The sequence below is a fragment of the Falco biarmicus genome, chromosome 7 (genome assembly GCF_023638135.1).
Source record: "Falco biarmicus isolate bFalBia1 chromosome 7, bFalBia1.pri, whole genome shotgun sequence".
In the NCBI taxonomy this organism is placed as follows: domain Eukaryota; kingdom Metazoa; phylum Chordata; class Aves; order Falconiformes; family Falconidae; genus Falco; species Falco biarmicus.
The window spans coordinates 37751541-37768197 of record NC_079294.1 but is presented as its reverse complement, the minus strand read 5'-3'; the positions used below and the strand labels follow the sequence as shown (position 1 = coordinate 37768197).

Below are 16657 nucleotides of genomic sequence, written 5' to 3'. Positions count from 1 at the left end.
ACCAGGGTAGGATGACTGAGGGCAGAACCTGGCACAGCACATGTAGCTGAGGATTCATCCCAATAGCTGAACCAATTAGCAGCACTCCAAACTAAAAGCAGGGTGCTGTTTATAACAAGTCAGAAGTTTCAGAGCAGAGACCATGGTACCCGTCGTTAAAGAAGCTATATATTGTAAAATTAAGTATCACCTTTTTTTAAATAAGTGAATTAATTTATTCATATTTGTACATTAAATTGTATACAATTACAGTTAGATTAACAAAAGCTAGTTACCAAAAGAAAATACAAAACTAAGAATTATTCTGGAGATTTACTTATTACAGAAATTAAGTTCCAAGGTCACGTTCATGTAAGTCCATTTGGTGGTATTTGGTGAAATACTTAGATATTTAAAATGAAATGCTTAAAAAAACCAAACAAACCCCAAGTGAGTTCTATAAAATCATATCTAAGGCAGATTTTATTGTACATTTGATTTTAAACATTTGGATAGAGGGAAAAACCTGAGATCTATACCCAAAAGCTATTCTCTGCAGAAGAGACATACACATTTGTTTGCTTTCTGTAGCAAACAGTATATATAAGTGTTACTATAAAAGTTGTGCTGTACATTAGCTGTAGTGCAGGTCACTTACATATTAAGTGCCAATAAAGGCTTAACAAAATATACAGAGTCTTAAAAGGTGAGGCTGTTTAAAGCATTAATTGTATACATATTGCACACTATAGTGAATACTTATGGTTCAAAAAAATTTCTCGTGTTTGCCAATTCTTACATCATGAACCACACTGGAATGGGAAAGGGTCAAGAACAGCAAGTGTTACCAGCTGTCGAATTAGCAAAAAGTGAGAGGGCGGGTCCGTGGAGGCTAGTGTCTTCCTTCAAGCGGCCACCAGTTCGCTGCCCTTACTGGTCCCGGGACTCATAAAGAAGTTTTGTTGCCTGATGTGAAGGCAAAAGGTCACTGTGTTAACTGAAGTTTCACTTGCAGCCCCCTCATCTCCTTCCTACCCCTCCAAAAACTTCCTTTCAACCCAAGGCTTTAAATTCTTCTTCTACTTTCCTTAGTCTAAGGCCTTTAACACCAATGCGATAGGCACTAGAGTAAACTTTCAAGACTATTCAGGGTTACTTAAGTGCAGAACCTAGGTCACTGAAGATTTTAGACCAACTTAATTTGTTTCTTCTTGGTCAGAAATGAAGAGACTAGTAGTAGTGTTTCAGAGATCTTGGTAATCTCTCTAAACATAGGCAGTAAACAATGTTATTCCGGTCTATATTCCCCACACCCCTTCTGCCTCTTCCCTGCACAGTTCTGGCAAGGTGTTCATGTGCCTCAAACAACAGTTTCGACCTGCCCCCTGCCATGGGAAGAGATGTGCGTTCTCTAGCTGCAAGTCCTTTTACGTACTGTTAGCTAGGCCCTCTGGAAGTCTCACAGCACTGACTGTTGCTCAAAACCGAGCTTAACTCCTGTGAAGAGTTTAAAGGAGACAAATCAGTGTGGGAAGGGTGTTCAGTTTATCCATAAAATACCGGTTCTCACTGCATCTGCAGGAGTTGCATCGCTTGTGAAAGGTGAATTAAAACAGGTATTCAGGAAGTGCTACACTGCACTCGCGTGGCAATGCAAAGTTCTCTGCTGAATGCAGAGTTCAATACGAGGGTTGGGGGTGGCTGGGGAACCTAACAACAGGGATAAAGAAGCAAACAGCCACGCACCTGCATTTGCAGACAGCTTATAAATTACAGTTTGGATTATCAGTTGGTCAAATGAACAAAGTTCCAGAACTAGGGGTGCGTTTGGTTTTTCCTTCCCATAACTGTCAGTTTCATTAGCCACAGAGAGCCTAGCAACAAAAGGTGGAACAGTCTTCCACAGGGTCCTGCCCCCATTTTCAAAAATCAACTTCTTTGAACCTTCATGAAGTAGTGAAAACAATTAGCTGAGTTTAGGTTCAGAAGAGTATTTCATAATGCACATTCTTCAGTGAGTAACAAAAACCTAAGGAACTTGAAAGTCTTAATTCCTACTTCTTTTCACCTAATGACATACATAAGATGTTAGGAAACCGTTTGTAGTGCCCATTTTCGTCAGGTACCTGAGCATAAAGCTAAAGTCATGTTTGTAACAACAATCCATAGCTTCTGTTTTCTTAGTGACAAGGCCCTAAAGTCCTTAAATAAAAAATAATGGTAAAAAAGACTCCTAAGGCTGCAGACTCTCTTCAGTGCTACTGAGCAGCCCCACATGAAGATTTTCTTCAGCCTTCTCTGAGCTTTCCCTCCTTTGCTTACCTTATGCATAGCTGCCAGCCAGCTTGCTGACAACTTCTTGTTACAGCTGAAGTCTTCACTGGCTGTAAATTTCATCTGTGTTACCTCCTCTGATCCTGGTACCTTATACTGCAGAATCATACCTATGGCACGAGTATTACCTCCTGAAAAAAGAAGTAAAGTCTTGAACAGCAACAGGTTTTACCAACCAAGTAACACAACTTCTTCTTAGCTAACAGGCACGTTTGAAGAAAACTAGCTTATCACTTAATTCAAAGCACTACTAACTGCCAGTGCACTACCAACTGCCACATCAGAGGAGGTGGTGACTGCAGGAGCTTGTGCCAGGCAACAGAACGTGCAGACTCAATGTTGTGTAATTCTCTCTGGCAACGGCCGAGGCAGCACTTGTGTAAGCCGTCAGGTAAAGTTGCTAGCTACCCACACTAAGAATACCCTCACGTTTTACTGTTACCACATCTTCTCTGGAGTAGACACCATAGTTTCATACTGTAGCCTGCAGGTTGTAAACTGATTTACTAGTGTCCAGTTAGACTGATACCAAAGAGGGACCCCTGCTTGGTGAGAAGCCTGGCGTAGCAGTCAAAAGTCCCTTCAAACCTGACAAGAGTTGGGAGAGATGCTTACGCAAGACTAGAAAACAACTGGCAACATCATTTACTTCCTGAAGGAAATCCGCTACGAAAGTCATTGCTCTGACAACAGTGTGATAGCAAGATGTTTGTATCTTAATCTCTATGCAGCTAGAGTAAAAGAGATAAACCAAAGCAAAAATACAGATGTGAAACAAAAGCTTTGTTTAAAATACCGCATCTGATTGGCATTATTTCCTGGAGTAGTAAAGCACAAACTAAGCCCCAGGAACAGCACCACAATATACAGAAGGATGCTTTTTGTGGAGTTCTTTTTAAAAATGTCTGCACAAGAGGGCTCCTGGAGGCCACGACTGTAATAGCCAAGAAACCAAACAAAGACAATCTCAATCTAAGCAACCTGATCAAAAGCTGGCAGGCAGTGTCTGTACAAGTCACTGTGTGCCCCCCATTCTAGGATAAACTGCAATCCAACTTCATCACTCCCACCCCTGCATCTACCTGGTCAGGATAACAGATTAAGGCACTATTTAAATCAGTGGAAATCAAACACCAGATTTAACCAGTTTGCCCAAGTCTGGCATTCCAGGACATTACCGAGTTGGGCAGTAACCTTACGTAACAAGAGGTCTTACTTCTTTTAAAGATGTGGAAAAGCAAGACGTTAATTAACAGTTCATTTATTCAGTGCAAAGCCTTACTGGACAGTACACAAAAAGTACATTGTTCATTTCTGGCATATACCTCTGCTGAAGTAGGTGATGTGTAATACTGTGTACCACCAAAGATACTATTTCTCATCTTCCCTTCTCTCTTCTAGCACAGATAATAATAGCACACTTGGTCTAAAGAAGGCCTTGAGTGTTTTAGTTCTCTGAAAAGTTACACAACATTCATTCTCAGTTTATTAAACAGACAGGAAGGAACAGATACATGTCAGATTTGAACATAACTCATCTTTAAGTTGAACAGCTACAGATCAAGCGAAAAACCAGCACCGCAAAGAAAGATGGGAGGGGGGTCATGACAGCATGCTTAGGTGAGTCATGCTCAAAGGTACCGGTGATACCTTCAGTAATATGCTGGCTCTCCAGAAGGCTGGTGTAAGTGTGAATATCTTTTTCTACCATCAGGTAGGCAGGCAGGCAGGCAAAAAGACAAAGCAGTCAGAAGAGTAGTGAACAAGGAATTATAGGAGCATTAAGTAACTCAGCAACATGTCTGGTTGATTTGAATACCAAGATAAGTTTGTTAAAGTTAACATGCTGTACTGACTGAATATTGCACAGATAGGCTGTCCAATTAGAAAAATCCAGCAGTGGCAGAGGTGTTGCTAAAGAACAATTATTAAAATTCCTGACCTTGTTTGCTCTCATTTCAGTGAAATCATATTCAAGTTCATCCTGAAATACTCTAAAATCTGATAAGAGATGAGGCAGTAAGTAGCTGCCCTCTGATTCAGATGTTACCAGTTTCATTTGGCCACCCCTTCATGTTGAATGAAGTTATGAAAACATAGTTTAATTACTTCCCCCCCCCCCCCCCCCCCCCAGTTTCTCTCTCTCTTTCTCTCTCTCCTCACAACTGTACCCATAGAAGAGAAATCCCAGCTGGATTCCGAGATGGAAGCTACAAAAGACTTAACAGTTCCCTCCTACGAGCTTTTGAATCAATAGGGGTTTATATTTAGCCAAGAGAAAGGACCAAAACAGATGATGATCACCTTTACTCAGGTTTGTCAAGAAGCTCTCCCATAGTATAGCTGGAAGGCAATTTCTCAATTTTTAGGTTTTCCCAAAAATCCCAGCAGCCACATGGACAGGCTTTCACACACTGCGCTCTATTCTGAAAGCAGCTGTAACTAACATAGTTACACCTAGGTTACCAATAACCTAGAAATGCACTCTCTAGCTTAAACAATAATTACTTCACGTAATTTTTTCCTTAACAGTTAATTTGTACTCAATGAAAAAATTACCTCCAGGAGTGAATCCCTCTGTAAGTATCTGAACAGTTGAAATCTGTATAATTTCAATTTCATAGTGGCTGTCTCCATCCAAAACCAGATACCTATGTAACAGAAGAAAACCTTTTTAAAAAAAGCGTAATTTCCCCTACAATATCAAGTCCAAATCAAAGGAAAAAGATAATCTCTCAGTGACTAGCTATTTTTGTGTTCTTTGGGGTGGACAGGGAGAAAAATCAAGCAAGAAAAATTACTTTTAATTGAAGTTCTTCACTTAAAGAAAAAAAAAAACAAACAAACCACAAAACCTATAGTTCAGTTTGCCAGAAGACCCTTTCAAAATTTTAAAAGCATTCTACCAAAGTTCTAGCAGAAAAAGAGAACACAGAATCTAAAGTTTTCTAGCCAACCAAATTATAGGGATGACCAAAGCAATGCTTTGGGATGCAACGATGAACAATGTAGTGCAGTGTTAGAATCACTCTGAAACCAGCTTTTATCAAGGGCTACAGATTTTTTCCTGCCCCCACTTCTGTGACCCCCTGTTAGCTGGCAAACACCACTGTACTCCAGTGGCACTGAGAGGCATTATCAGCGAGTGGAGCTCCACCATTCCAAGGCATTCTGATCCACACTGCTAGTAAATTCAAACCAACTTACTCCCATAAAGTTGTGTCTATACTCTCTCTGATATCCTCACAGCCTGTTGTTGTTATATTTTGTTCAGGTTATAAGATAATAACGTAGCTGTAAGTGCAACAATAATGTAGTTTACAAGTGTAATTTCTATCAATCTTTCTCACCTCTGATTGTTGGAAAGTCGACAAACCATGAGCTCAGATTTATCTGATGTTCCCAGAGTTACAAAGAATGTAGCACCTGGAAAGAAATGTTTTAGTATTCTAATGCTGGTTTGGAAGGAAGATTCAAGTATCAAAAAGAATAATTAACTTTTAATTACTGCACCTAATACACTGAATTGGGTAAACAGACCAATTGAAATGTTAAACTGATTAACATCAGCAGAACACTGAAGTATAAAAAGCTGATCTTTAATTATCATGTTTTGACTCACAGGACCTTTCACAATTGCTCTGTAATTTCTCCCACATGTAGTGGAAATACAGATGATATCCAAGATGAATCTTTTAAAAATGAGAACAGATTTGGAAATGGCAAGAATTAAAGACCCCACCTTGTCACCATAATACAAACTATTGTTTTGGTATTAAAAAAAAAATAAAAAAATCTAACAGCAGGATGGGACCTTCAGCTCTACACTTAAATAGTAAAGACAACCTCTCTTTCACCATTGAAGGCTAGCTAAGCCTTACTTTGAGGTCAATAAACCTCAGCCTTCACGTTATGTTTCCTCCTGCTCAAAACAGCTTCTTTGACATCGGAAAAGTCATCTTGGCTACACTGGTGAAGTGATGCATAACTTAAAATAAAACAGACTACACGCCTAACCACTTTATTTCCTCCATGCCTTATGCTCCCTGTATTACCTCATCCCAATACTGCTGGTCTGGGAGATGAAAAAAAACCCAACATACAGCCCTGCCACATGGCCTGCAGTCCATCTCCATAACGTGAACCATGCAGCCTCAATGGGCTTCACCTCGCTGTATTTCAGCTATTTCACACAGTCTCACTGACCCCTCGTCATGGACCCCAGGCTGCTGCTGAAGCAAGACAGAGACAACAGCAGCAAAACGGCAAAGGACATCACAACCACCACCTCTCTCAGACCACTGGCTCTACAGTAAGTCAGGCACAACTTCAGACTTTCATTGTCTAACACAAATGCAAGCAGGACAAGGTTTAAAACAGGTCTTGAGGTTAAAATGCATTATTCAAACACTCACCTACACCCTCATCTGCAAAGCAGAATTACGAATCATTGTGTGTTACAGGGATGAACATACTCCTTCCTGAACACAGAATCTCCCTAGGAACATTCGTGCTAATCAGACATGTGGCTTAGCTTACCGATCATACACCCTGGCATCGGGCTGAGAGACCATCCACAGGCACTGAACAATCACAGAACATTTAAAAACTGAAGACTCAGCTTTCTTAATGTAACTGGAACATGAATTACTGTATCACATGTAGTTTTAATACTATACAAAATGGACTACTCAGGATGATTTGCCATCAACCATAGCTGTAAGCCATGGACAAGATCAAAGCTCACAAATTAAGCCTGAAACAAGCACTGTATCTTGTTAAAAAAGTATTAAAATATTCTCTATTGTCAAGTATTTTTCATCCTTATTTAATGTAACAGGAATATGGCTAAAAGATGCATTTTAAGAAAAATGTCAACTGCACACACATCTGTTCTCAGAGGCATTAAAAATTCCTGTCTTTTTAATTAAATCACTCTTTGTAAACATTGACTAAAAAGTGTAAACTTCTCTCTAAGTCAATTACACAGAATTATTAACTGACAAACAAGCGTAACAACAAAACAGTCTTTAAAGGAGGCAAAAATGCAGCTTGTTTGACAAGGGGCATTACTCTTACTGTTTATCAGATTTGTTTAACACAATTTGAATAAATACAGATGAGATCAAAACAGCATAAATACGCGTTCAGTCCTTACCATTCATGAGTACTTTAAGCTGTTTGTCATAGAACTCTGTTTCTTTCTGAGAGATGAGGGCACATTCAGCACACTGGCGCACAGGGTCCACAAAGCACATGCGAGGCAGAGGCACTTTTTTACTGCAGCACTTGTCACAGAAACATTTTCCACATCTTCGACAGTGATGCTAAGCATGAAAGAATATTGTTGGAAGAAGGGTTCACCGGAGTCAAGAAGACGCTCAATATGAGTTATGCATCTTGCTCAACTTTATTAGTTTCTAACACTTCTTATATAGAACCGATAACATGCATATTCGTAAAGCAGAAATACAATTGGTTAGTAGTCTCTAAACGCGCGTGGTTCTCACACCCCTAATTATCATGACTAAAATAAGCATTCTATCCATGTAGCTAATTGTGTTGCTGTACTTCAGCCTTGTAGTTTGTTACTCCCTACTTTCCCATACCGCTCCCTATCTTTCTTGGCCCTGCACCTGCTTTCCCAGCAGCTGTATCTTGCTACAGCCACGGCCTGTTGGCACAGAGTATTTTATTTATTTACAAAGGAAACTATTAGGGAATAATTTGAGAAAGTTACTACATTAAATACACTCATCCCCCAAGAAACAGAACAGTTTCTCAGATGTGAAACATGCAAGCTGAGGGATAGGTAAGGGAAATGTAACTGCTAGGGTGGTAGAAAGAAATCTCTGATGACTGAATACAGTATGAACAGCAGCACTATAAGCCTGTTGGCACTCTGTAAACATGCTTCCAAAGCAGACCAGACAAGACACTGAAAGGGCTTCTCCAGCGTACAGTAAATCCTTCACCTTACTGTCAATAAATACACAAGAGAAGAGTGGTTTCTAGGTCCCTTCCCAGTTGCAAGCAAAAGCATTAGGGAACTTCAACTGCAGATCCTATGCTTCTCCTTTAAAACCTACTCTCAAGATTTTCCCATGGAAAAAAGATAGTGTCTTCATACTTAAAACCTAAAGCTATTCCTCCATCAGAAATACGAGGTGGAACAGTACAAATCCAATGAAGTTGCAAAACCAGAAGTAGTACTGCACTGTGTTTCTCAGCTACTAAATCTGCAACCAGTGGCTTGTGCTCCACATCACTGTTGGGGTGTGACAGTCCCAGCAGGTCTTCCTGATGCAAGTTCTCATGTGAGAACCAGTATTCCCAGGCAAGCAGGAACTCATTTGTGGCTCAAAGCAAGTTTGAACAGTTTGATATGAGGAACTGATACACTGCAGTTTTGGTCAGTTTTAGGCTTTCCTTCCAAATACTAGGCAAAATTCTCTGGAGTACCTGTTTGCCAGGGCTACCTGCATTTACTTCCCAAAGCTAACACAAGTAAAATGCAGCAGCCTAATGAATTAGTACTTCTCAGCCCGAACACTCCAACCAAACACTATGCTCGTAACTCATCCAGCTAAAAGGTAAAACAGGAACTAGGAGAAAGTGCACTCCCATGATTGAGGGGAAGTGGAGAGGGAGGTGCTGATCTCTTCTCCCTGGGATCCAGTGATGGGACATGTAGGAACAGTTCAAAGCTGTGCCAGGGAAGGTTCAGACTGGACATCAGGAAGCATTTCTTTATCGAGAGGGTGGTCAGACACTGGAACAGGCTCCCTAGAGAGGTGGTCGATGCCCCAAGCCTGTCAGTGTTTAAGAGGCATTTGGCCAATGCCATTAACAACATGGTTTAACTTGGTCAGCCCTGCACTGGTCAGGCAGTTGGACTGAAATAGTTGTTGTAGGTCCCTTCCAACTGAAATGGTCTAGTCTAGTCTATTACTAGGATTACTAACTGACATCCTAATGCTTTTCAGGCCTCCTGAAAACTTACACCTACCTGGTTAACATATTGGTATGTCTGGTTTACAATATTTCCTTCCCTCTCCCTCCAAACAATAAATTAAAAAACATCAATTATGTCAGTACGCTGTAAGTCACACTTCCACAAGCACGTGCTGACAGTGTCAATGTAGTTATACAAAGGAATTATATTCCCTGCTAAAAATCATTGTTGGACTTTTTTATTTGGGAGGGTGATGGGGTGGGGAGCCAGGCTGCTTTCCTTCTCCATGCAGAAACCCCAATATCAGCAGAATGTTTTCTGATAGTAGTATTCCGCACACCAGCGTGCAGTCCACAGTGACCTGCTTACTCTTATGCAATGAACATAACTTAACTCTAATGTTAGTGTTTTCTCTTCATACAGTGAGCCTAATTATGGCTCACAGCAATCAAGGTGGTTTACACTTTCTATTTTAATCAGGAATTCCCTTTTCCCAACCTGAGATAAATCTTGTTTTACTTTTAGAACAGAAGAATCTGAGTTTTGGTTATCTGCTTTTTAACAATACAGTTCTTAAGTGTAAGACTATAATTCATTACTCCTGAAAACATGTTTGCTTACATTTCCACAACTAATTTTATCTCCCAAAACAGAACGCAATTAGTTGATTTGGTTTCTGTGTCAGTACTGGTGTTAGCAGGCCACTTCCACACGAGCTGCTCTAACCCTTCCTTTGAATATAAATCCCATGGGTACCCAGTAATTTGGAAGAACCCTAACTGTGTAGTACACATTGAGCAACAAGAAGAATTTCAAAGCAGAATTAAAACAAAAAGGATGTGTAGTCAGAAAAGGCAGAACAGAAAGAAAAACTACTTCCAAGTTACATCTGATTTTGCATGCTATTCTACTGAAATCGTCTACATTTTACATCCAAGTAAGTCCATAATAGTATTTTGCAACAGTTAATGCTTTACACTTCACTGGTTTCTCTTACCTTTCTAGTTATGAAGTCAAACTTTGCATCACACTGCATACATCTTGGGCACTAGAAAACAGTACAAATTAAGATTAACCTACAAGATTTCTAAACCTTTAAACCTATTACCACATACAAGGACTGAGCTTTATATTATGCCCTAAAAAGAAACCCCTCCAACAAATTTCCATCCTTCATCTTTTCACTATGGATGGCTTTCATTTCATATTGATGTAGCAAAATAACATCATCCCCATTTCTAAGACTAAAAATGCTGCCAAACCCATTTGCCCTAAGGAATACTGCATCTTGCCAGCAGTCAAAACCACATTTCAGAAGTATTATGCTTAATTATGTTTGGCTATCCAGTCAGTCATATATTCCAGAGTCGACTGATTTGTGTTAAGTTGTCATCCTCACTGCATTATACTGTGATGCTCTGTTGACTCTCTAAAACATTGTTTATATTTTAATGCTCTCAATAGTTACACATTTCTGAAAAATGCTAGGAGATACTTGGTTTTCTTCCAAGCCACTAAGAATTTTTATTCCAGCTACAAATGTCACTTCCTGAAATATCTCTTTCCTAAAAGCAGCATACACCCACACTCCTCCCAAAAGAAAAGCCAGAAAAAAAAACTGAAGACTTTTTTTTTTCCTCTCACAACTAAGTAGAGTTTAGGGGATGACAGTTTTAATTTTCTAAACTACCAGAAGTGATTAGTGATTGTTATACAAGTAAAGTTTTCTGTATAGAAAGTCACCTACCAAAAGGCTGATACTCTGCCATTAGATCACTGGATTTTCATGAAGATTTTACGTATTTTTTTCTACCATACCAAAAACCACTCTCCAAGGCTTATAATGCAAATATCGCTAGATTTATTTGCAAATATTAATGCAAAATTAGGCTGACATCTGAATCAGGAGAACATGGTTAGATCCTGTAGTAAGTTTTATAACTCTAGAAACCGCAACTCCTCAAACCAAACTGTCTCAGACTACAGCAAAATGTCATCTCAAAAACATGCCGTAAGCTGAGCAGGTGCTATTTGCTAAGCATACATTAATCACCATTTGCCTTTAATTAATGTATTTCAATACTTAATCCTTTATCTTCTATAAATTCCTTCAGGTTACAACAGCTTTTGTTGTCCATTTCAGGGACTTTTGCTTCAGCAGATACCCAATCACTGAGACAAGCTCAGTAACTATAGCCAAGAAAAATTTTACAGCAGCTAAATTAAAAATTCCCAAGAAACTTTTCACATTCTTTTTAAGTAGAAGTTTGTTGATAATTCGCAATAGTTTATATGAAGTGTTCTGATGTCTAAACAGAAGTTTAACACATTAGAGCGTAACTGCAGTCACCGTAATGGAACATAAATACTACTTGCAGTATTTGTTACAGTAGGCTATCTGTTTCTAAATGCCACACAAAAGAGAACCAGAAATGTTCCTGTATTGTTTCAAATACTGTACTGAATTAAGGCAGCCAACCACCTCTTTTCACAATAGCTGCAGAAAAGCTTATTCTAACATTCACTGATGAATAACCTTCAGCATAAAGCAACTTCAGCATACCCCAGGCTTCAGCTCTGAAACAAGTAATACTCTACTGCTAATACCACATTTTACTCTATGTTGATCTTGATTTAGTGTTTTAAATTTTGACATGTGTAGCTTAAGAGCTTCTCTGGGAGCTGAACCTGGCAAGAATTCTGGTACATTTTGAAATTTACCAGAAGCCTAACTCATTTTCTTAATGACAACATATTGTTTGGGGGGTTTTTTGGTCAGAAATTAGAAAGTGCAAGCCACAAAGGAGGGGGGAAAAAACACTTTTCTAAATACTATCCTAAATAGATTTCATATACAATGTTATGTTAAACATACAAGTTGCTTTTCAGGAAGGAACAAAGTTATCCATCCTCTTACTTAACACAAACTCTACAGAAAAGCATTTCTGAATTCCAGACCTATCATGATAGTACTGCCTGATATATAGAACAGTCATAAATAAACCACAAGTCAAATGACATTTGGTAGCAGGCATCACAGAACGGGATTCTCCTACAAAAATATTCCAACACAAGCAGGCTTGATACACTGTTCCTTCAAGGCACTTTGCTTTAAGTAACCAGAACCAAGTGAACCCATTTGTATAAGAGCAACTTCTACTTTGCCTGGGAAGAGATCTCTATCAAGGAACACCTTGAAAGGTGAATTCTTCCTATTCATCCATATGCTGACATAATTAGAGAGTACATGAGTATTGAATTAAGCTTTATTGCTTGAAGGGTTTTTTTATCACATTTACAGAGGAGGAAGCATGATGTTTGAGTTATTTCCAGGTCTTCAAGATACAGGCTTTTTAAAACTAGTGCAAATTAAATTTTTTGTCAAGTAGAAACAAAAAAATATGAAGTAAGAAATAAAAACACATGTCACCAGTATATTCATGTCACATACAATCAATATAACACTAATACTGGTATCAGATTACTTCATACAGCAAGAGGAAAATGGAAGAACATCCAACAGCTGCTGGATCCTGGTATTAATTTAAAAATACTGAGAGCTAGTTTATTACAAATACAGTAGAACTTCTCATAGATTTGCTGAAGTGTGATAACAAATTTGCATAATACTTTGGATTCAGCCAGAGGTGAGAATACTGTAGATGCACAGGAAGCTATAGTTACGCTTCATATGCTTTATTTGCATATACAATAACAAAGAGATTCAGAAAGTCACACAAGATAACACTCGGCTGAGCTCCTAACAGAGTGAACTTCTGCAAATGCAGAAGTTCACAAGCTCATCAAATGACACCTTGCAACACACCTGACCAAAAAAACAGCTGATGCCAGAGTGGAAAATGATACAATGCAAACATGTGGCAGATCTGGCTTACAATGCTTTCTGATATTACAGCTGGACAGGGCCAAATCATTGCCTGAGCTATACAAGTTTGCAGCAGTCCAAGCACAGCTGTCACACTGCTAGTGCCAACTCCGAGCATCTGAACCAACCAAGGACCCAGCCATGCAAAGCCCAGCTCCCTCCTGCAGTGATTGAGGCGCTCTAGGGAATCAATTTCACCACATCTGTAAGCTCCCCTCACACATCCCAGCTCCGAGGCACATAGTGTTCCTCAGCCACAAAGATCTGGTACACAGCTGGATGTCACAAGGTTTGGCCACCTCTGCATTCAAACACACAAATTTTGCTCAATTTCTAGTCCAAGATTTCCTTAATAGGAACATAATCAGTTGAGCCCTGCTGGCGATTAACAAAGAAATTCCAGGTTAGACAAGGCACATGCAGTGACAAGCATTTTAAGCTATGTTTCAAGTTCAATGATGTTCAGCATGAATTTTCTTAATACTATCCACCTTGACACATTATTAGAAGACTACCAAAAAGAAAGTTTTCTGTAGTTCTGCTTCAGCCTTACACTTCAAACTCTTCAAAGCAACTGGTATTTTAAGACTGTATAATCTTGTGACATAAAATTTAAGAATTGCAATATATTTCAGTGTTATGTAAGTTTTGCAAAACTACTAACTGCCATAATTTTTAGGTGCCTTTACTTTTTTAAAATAAGCCAGCAGCCTCTTCCTGCATAAGAAAAATAAAGCTACTGAAGTTGTGTTACTGGGTGCACAGCAGAAGCCAGTGTATTTGAAAAGACAGATCAACATTTGCTAATACCACTCTCTTGTCTTGGATAAAGAACACTTTTTTTTTTTTTTTTAATTACATCTGACAAGGTAACAAGAGCAAGTGTTCTTGCTGAATTAACTAATTAGATAACATTTTCTTTAAATTCTGTTTTATTAATAAAAACATGTTTTTATAAGCTTTCCAGTATATCATGTACCTGCTTTATTTAAGGAAAAACTCTGTAACAAATTTGGTAATCATTAACCAAAGGGATGTCAGAACTTCAATACACTTTAAGAAATCTAGTAAAACAACTTTCTACAAAATAACAATAATGCAAGATTAAGAATATGCATTAACAAATACACTTAAAACATTTGCCTATAATACACTTCCCCTCAATAGCAAATATCAGAGACTGATGCAAAGGCAACATTCAGTCATAAACCAACACTATCAGCCTACGGACCAACAGGCTACAGGGGAAAAACTGAATTTTAAGGAACATGAATACTTGCAGTACAACTGCAACATAAAATTCAAACTAACCATACACATCAGATGGATGTATCTAAAATATACAGACTTAATTCTAAAATCTATCTAACTAGTTTAAATAAATCCTACCGCAATCCTCAAACAGCCTTTAGTTGAATTAAGATGGTACTATCTATTAGAGTACTCATATATATATATATATATGAGTTCAAGTACCTTGGAGGTTGTTTTTTTTTTTAAATGAGAGTAGCCTGCTATAATCAATGACTACTGAAATATAAAATACATTTCAGAAGGTCAGGGAGAAAACTAATTTCAATTTAACCGTTACACAAATCATATCCACTGATGGTGATGAGGATGTCAGGAATCGGGTTCCCAGGTGGCCTAAGTGAGTGCACACAGGGCACACCAAGTTATCTACGCAGCAAAAGCAGACTCCATGCAACGCAAAGGGAAACCGCTTGCACAATAACTGCTGAGACTTTGCCACAAGCTCACTGATAAATGCACACTCGGTCTGCAACACACCCAGTACACCACACCACTATGGCGCCAGCTGGGTGGCAACCCGGAGAGCTGAGCACCCAGACCTTCAAATGACACTCAGCCGTGGTCAGTGAAAATTCTGTCTTACCTACAGCCCCTGTAAGGCCGATAACTAGTTTCTACAGATAACAAGGAGAATTATTGATTTTTTTATTGACTAAGTATGGAAGAGAATAAATTGAGAAAACTCCCACAACATGTTTTAGCAGACCCCTTGTTTAAAATACGTTGGAAAAGTTAGTTTTCAAAAAACGGTGGTTATTTTGGACAAAACCAACATCACAGACCTTATGACAGTAAAAGTTAGTCTGAGCTGCAGAAGCTGTGCTGGCAGAGAATCTCCAGAATTACTACTCTTACACAGAGCTCTTTGCCTCAAGAGATACAAGGTAGGGACAAAATTTTCTTCCTCATTCCTCACCAAGGAGGACATAGTGTTCCCATACAAAACAGACCAACCACGTCAGTATGTGGCAAAGAACAGCTCTGTTTACAGACTCCCTGCTTAAATTCATATTGGCTCATCTAAAATAAATCTTCATTCCAGCCACATTTAAAGACACTGGCATGCATCCACACCACAGAACGCTGGCAATAAGTAAACAAACAACTGATTGTCAAGTTATTTTAGCATCTAGCTGTAGGGAGAGGTAACAAAAAATGCATGTTACATTAAATTTAATATAATGATCACGTAGGTTATTTGAAAAGAATGTAAAAACAAAGCTGACTGAAGCAGTTTAAGTTATTCAATACTTGTTTGACACTATGAACATTTAAATCGGGAGCCAGAAGAGCTGTTCTAACTTAGCCTTAGTGCCTTAATACTTTGCTTTTTTTTTTTTTTTTTAAATCAACACGGTCTTCAGAATTACCTTTATAAGCATTTAAAGAGGCTGCTTCCCTAAACATTAATGCTGTTACCTCGTTAAGTTCTTCACTAACGTTTGTGACAGGGCCGCCCACCCCTGAGGAACGAGTGGCAGCCCCCTCCCTCCTGTGCGTTAACCCAGGGGAACAAAATCCCGGGGTTGGGAAATCAACAACCGCACCCGGGTGGGGCTGGCGAGGGGAGGCGAGCCCAGCCCGCCTGGCACTCGCCCCTCAGCACCCGGGCGACCCCCGCGGGCCAGCGCGGCACCCCCGGGGCCGGCAACCTCCCCCCCGCCGCCCCGGGGCCGGGAAACCCACTCCCCGGCGCTCCGACCAGCGCCGTGCCGCGGCAGGCAGCGACGGCAGCGGGGGGGAAGGAGGCGCCGGGAACCGCGGCGGCGGAGGGAAGGGGAAGCAGCGCGACCTCGACCCGCGGTTCCCGCCCGGGCGTTCCGCCGCGGCTGCCCGCGGGCACTGGCCCCTGAGGCGGCGCGAGCGGGCGCTGTCCTCGCGCAGGGAGCCCCCCCGCCCCGCCTGGGAAGGGAAGAGCGGCAGCGCCCGCCCGCCGATACCTCCTTGTCAGGCACCCAGGGCGGCTCGTCCAGGCCGAAGGGGCTGCGGGCAGAGCGGTGCTCGGGCACCATGCGCAGCCCGCTGGGCGAGCGCACCAGCTTCTTGGCGTCGCGGGCCTCGCAGCCCGACATCTTCCCCCCTCAAACTCCGCCACCGCTACTCTCCCCCTCGGGAGTGGCACTGCCACCACCCAATGGCCGCCCGGGCCCTTCGCAACGGGCACGGCGCAAGGCCAATGCAAAGCGGCG

General features: G+C 40.5%; 1 protein-coding gene across 4 annotated transcripts; it reads right to left on the bottom strand.

Moving 5' to 3' along the window:
- Positions 1-430: 430 nt before the first annotated feature.
- On the bottom strand, positions 431-16638 carry ZFYVE21 (zinc finger FYVE-type containing 21). Of its 4 annotated transcripts, XM_056346707.1 has the most exons (8): positions 16409-16634; positions 10266-10316; positions 7472-7640; positions 5664-5739; positions 4873-4964; positions 3964-4017; positions 2302-2444; positions 431-945 (listed from the first exon to the last, which is right to left on the bottom strand). In XM_056346707.1, the coding sequence occupies exons 1-8, from the start codon at positions 16538-16540 to the stop codon at positions 910-912; spliced, it is 753 nt and encodes a 250-aa protein (XP_056202682.1). In that variant the 5' UTR covers positions 16541-16634; the 3' UTR covers positions 431-909. The 4 variants fall into 4 exon arrangements, 3 of the variants coding, with proteins under 3 accessions (XP_056202682.1, XP_056202683.1, XP_056202681.1); XM_056346708.1 differs by lacking the exon at positions 3964-4017 and having other exon boundaries at positions 16409-16629; XR_008823086.1 differs by lacking the exon at positions 431-945 and having other exon boundaries at positions 2374-2444; positions 3964-4314; positions 16409-16638.
- Between the last annotated feature and the right edge of the window lie 19 nt (positions 16639-16657).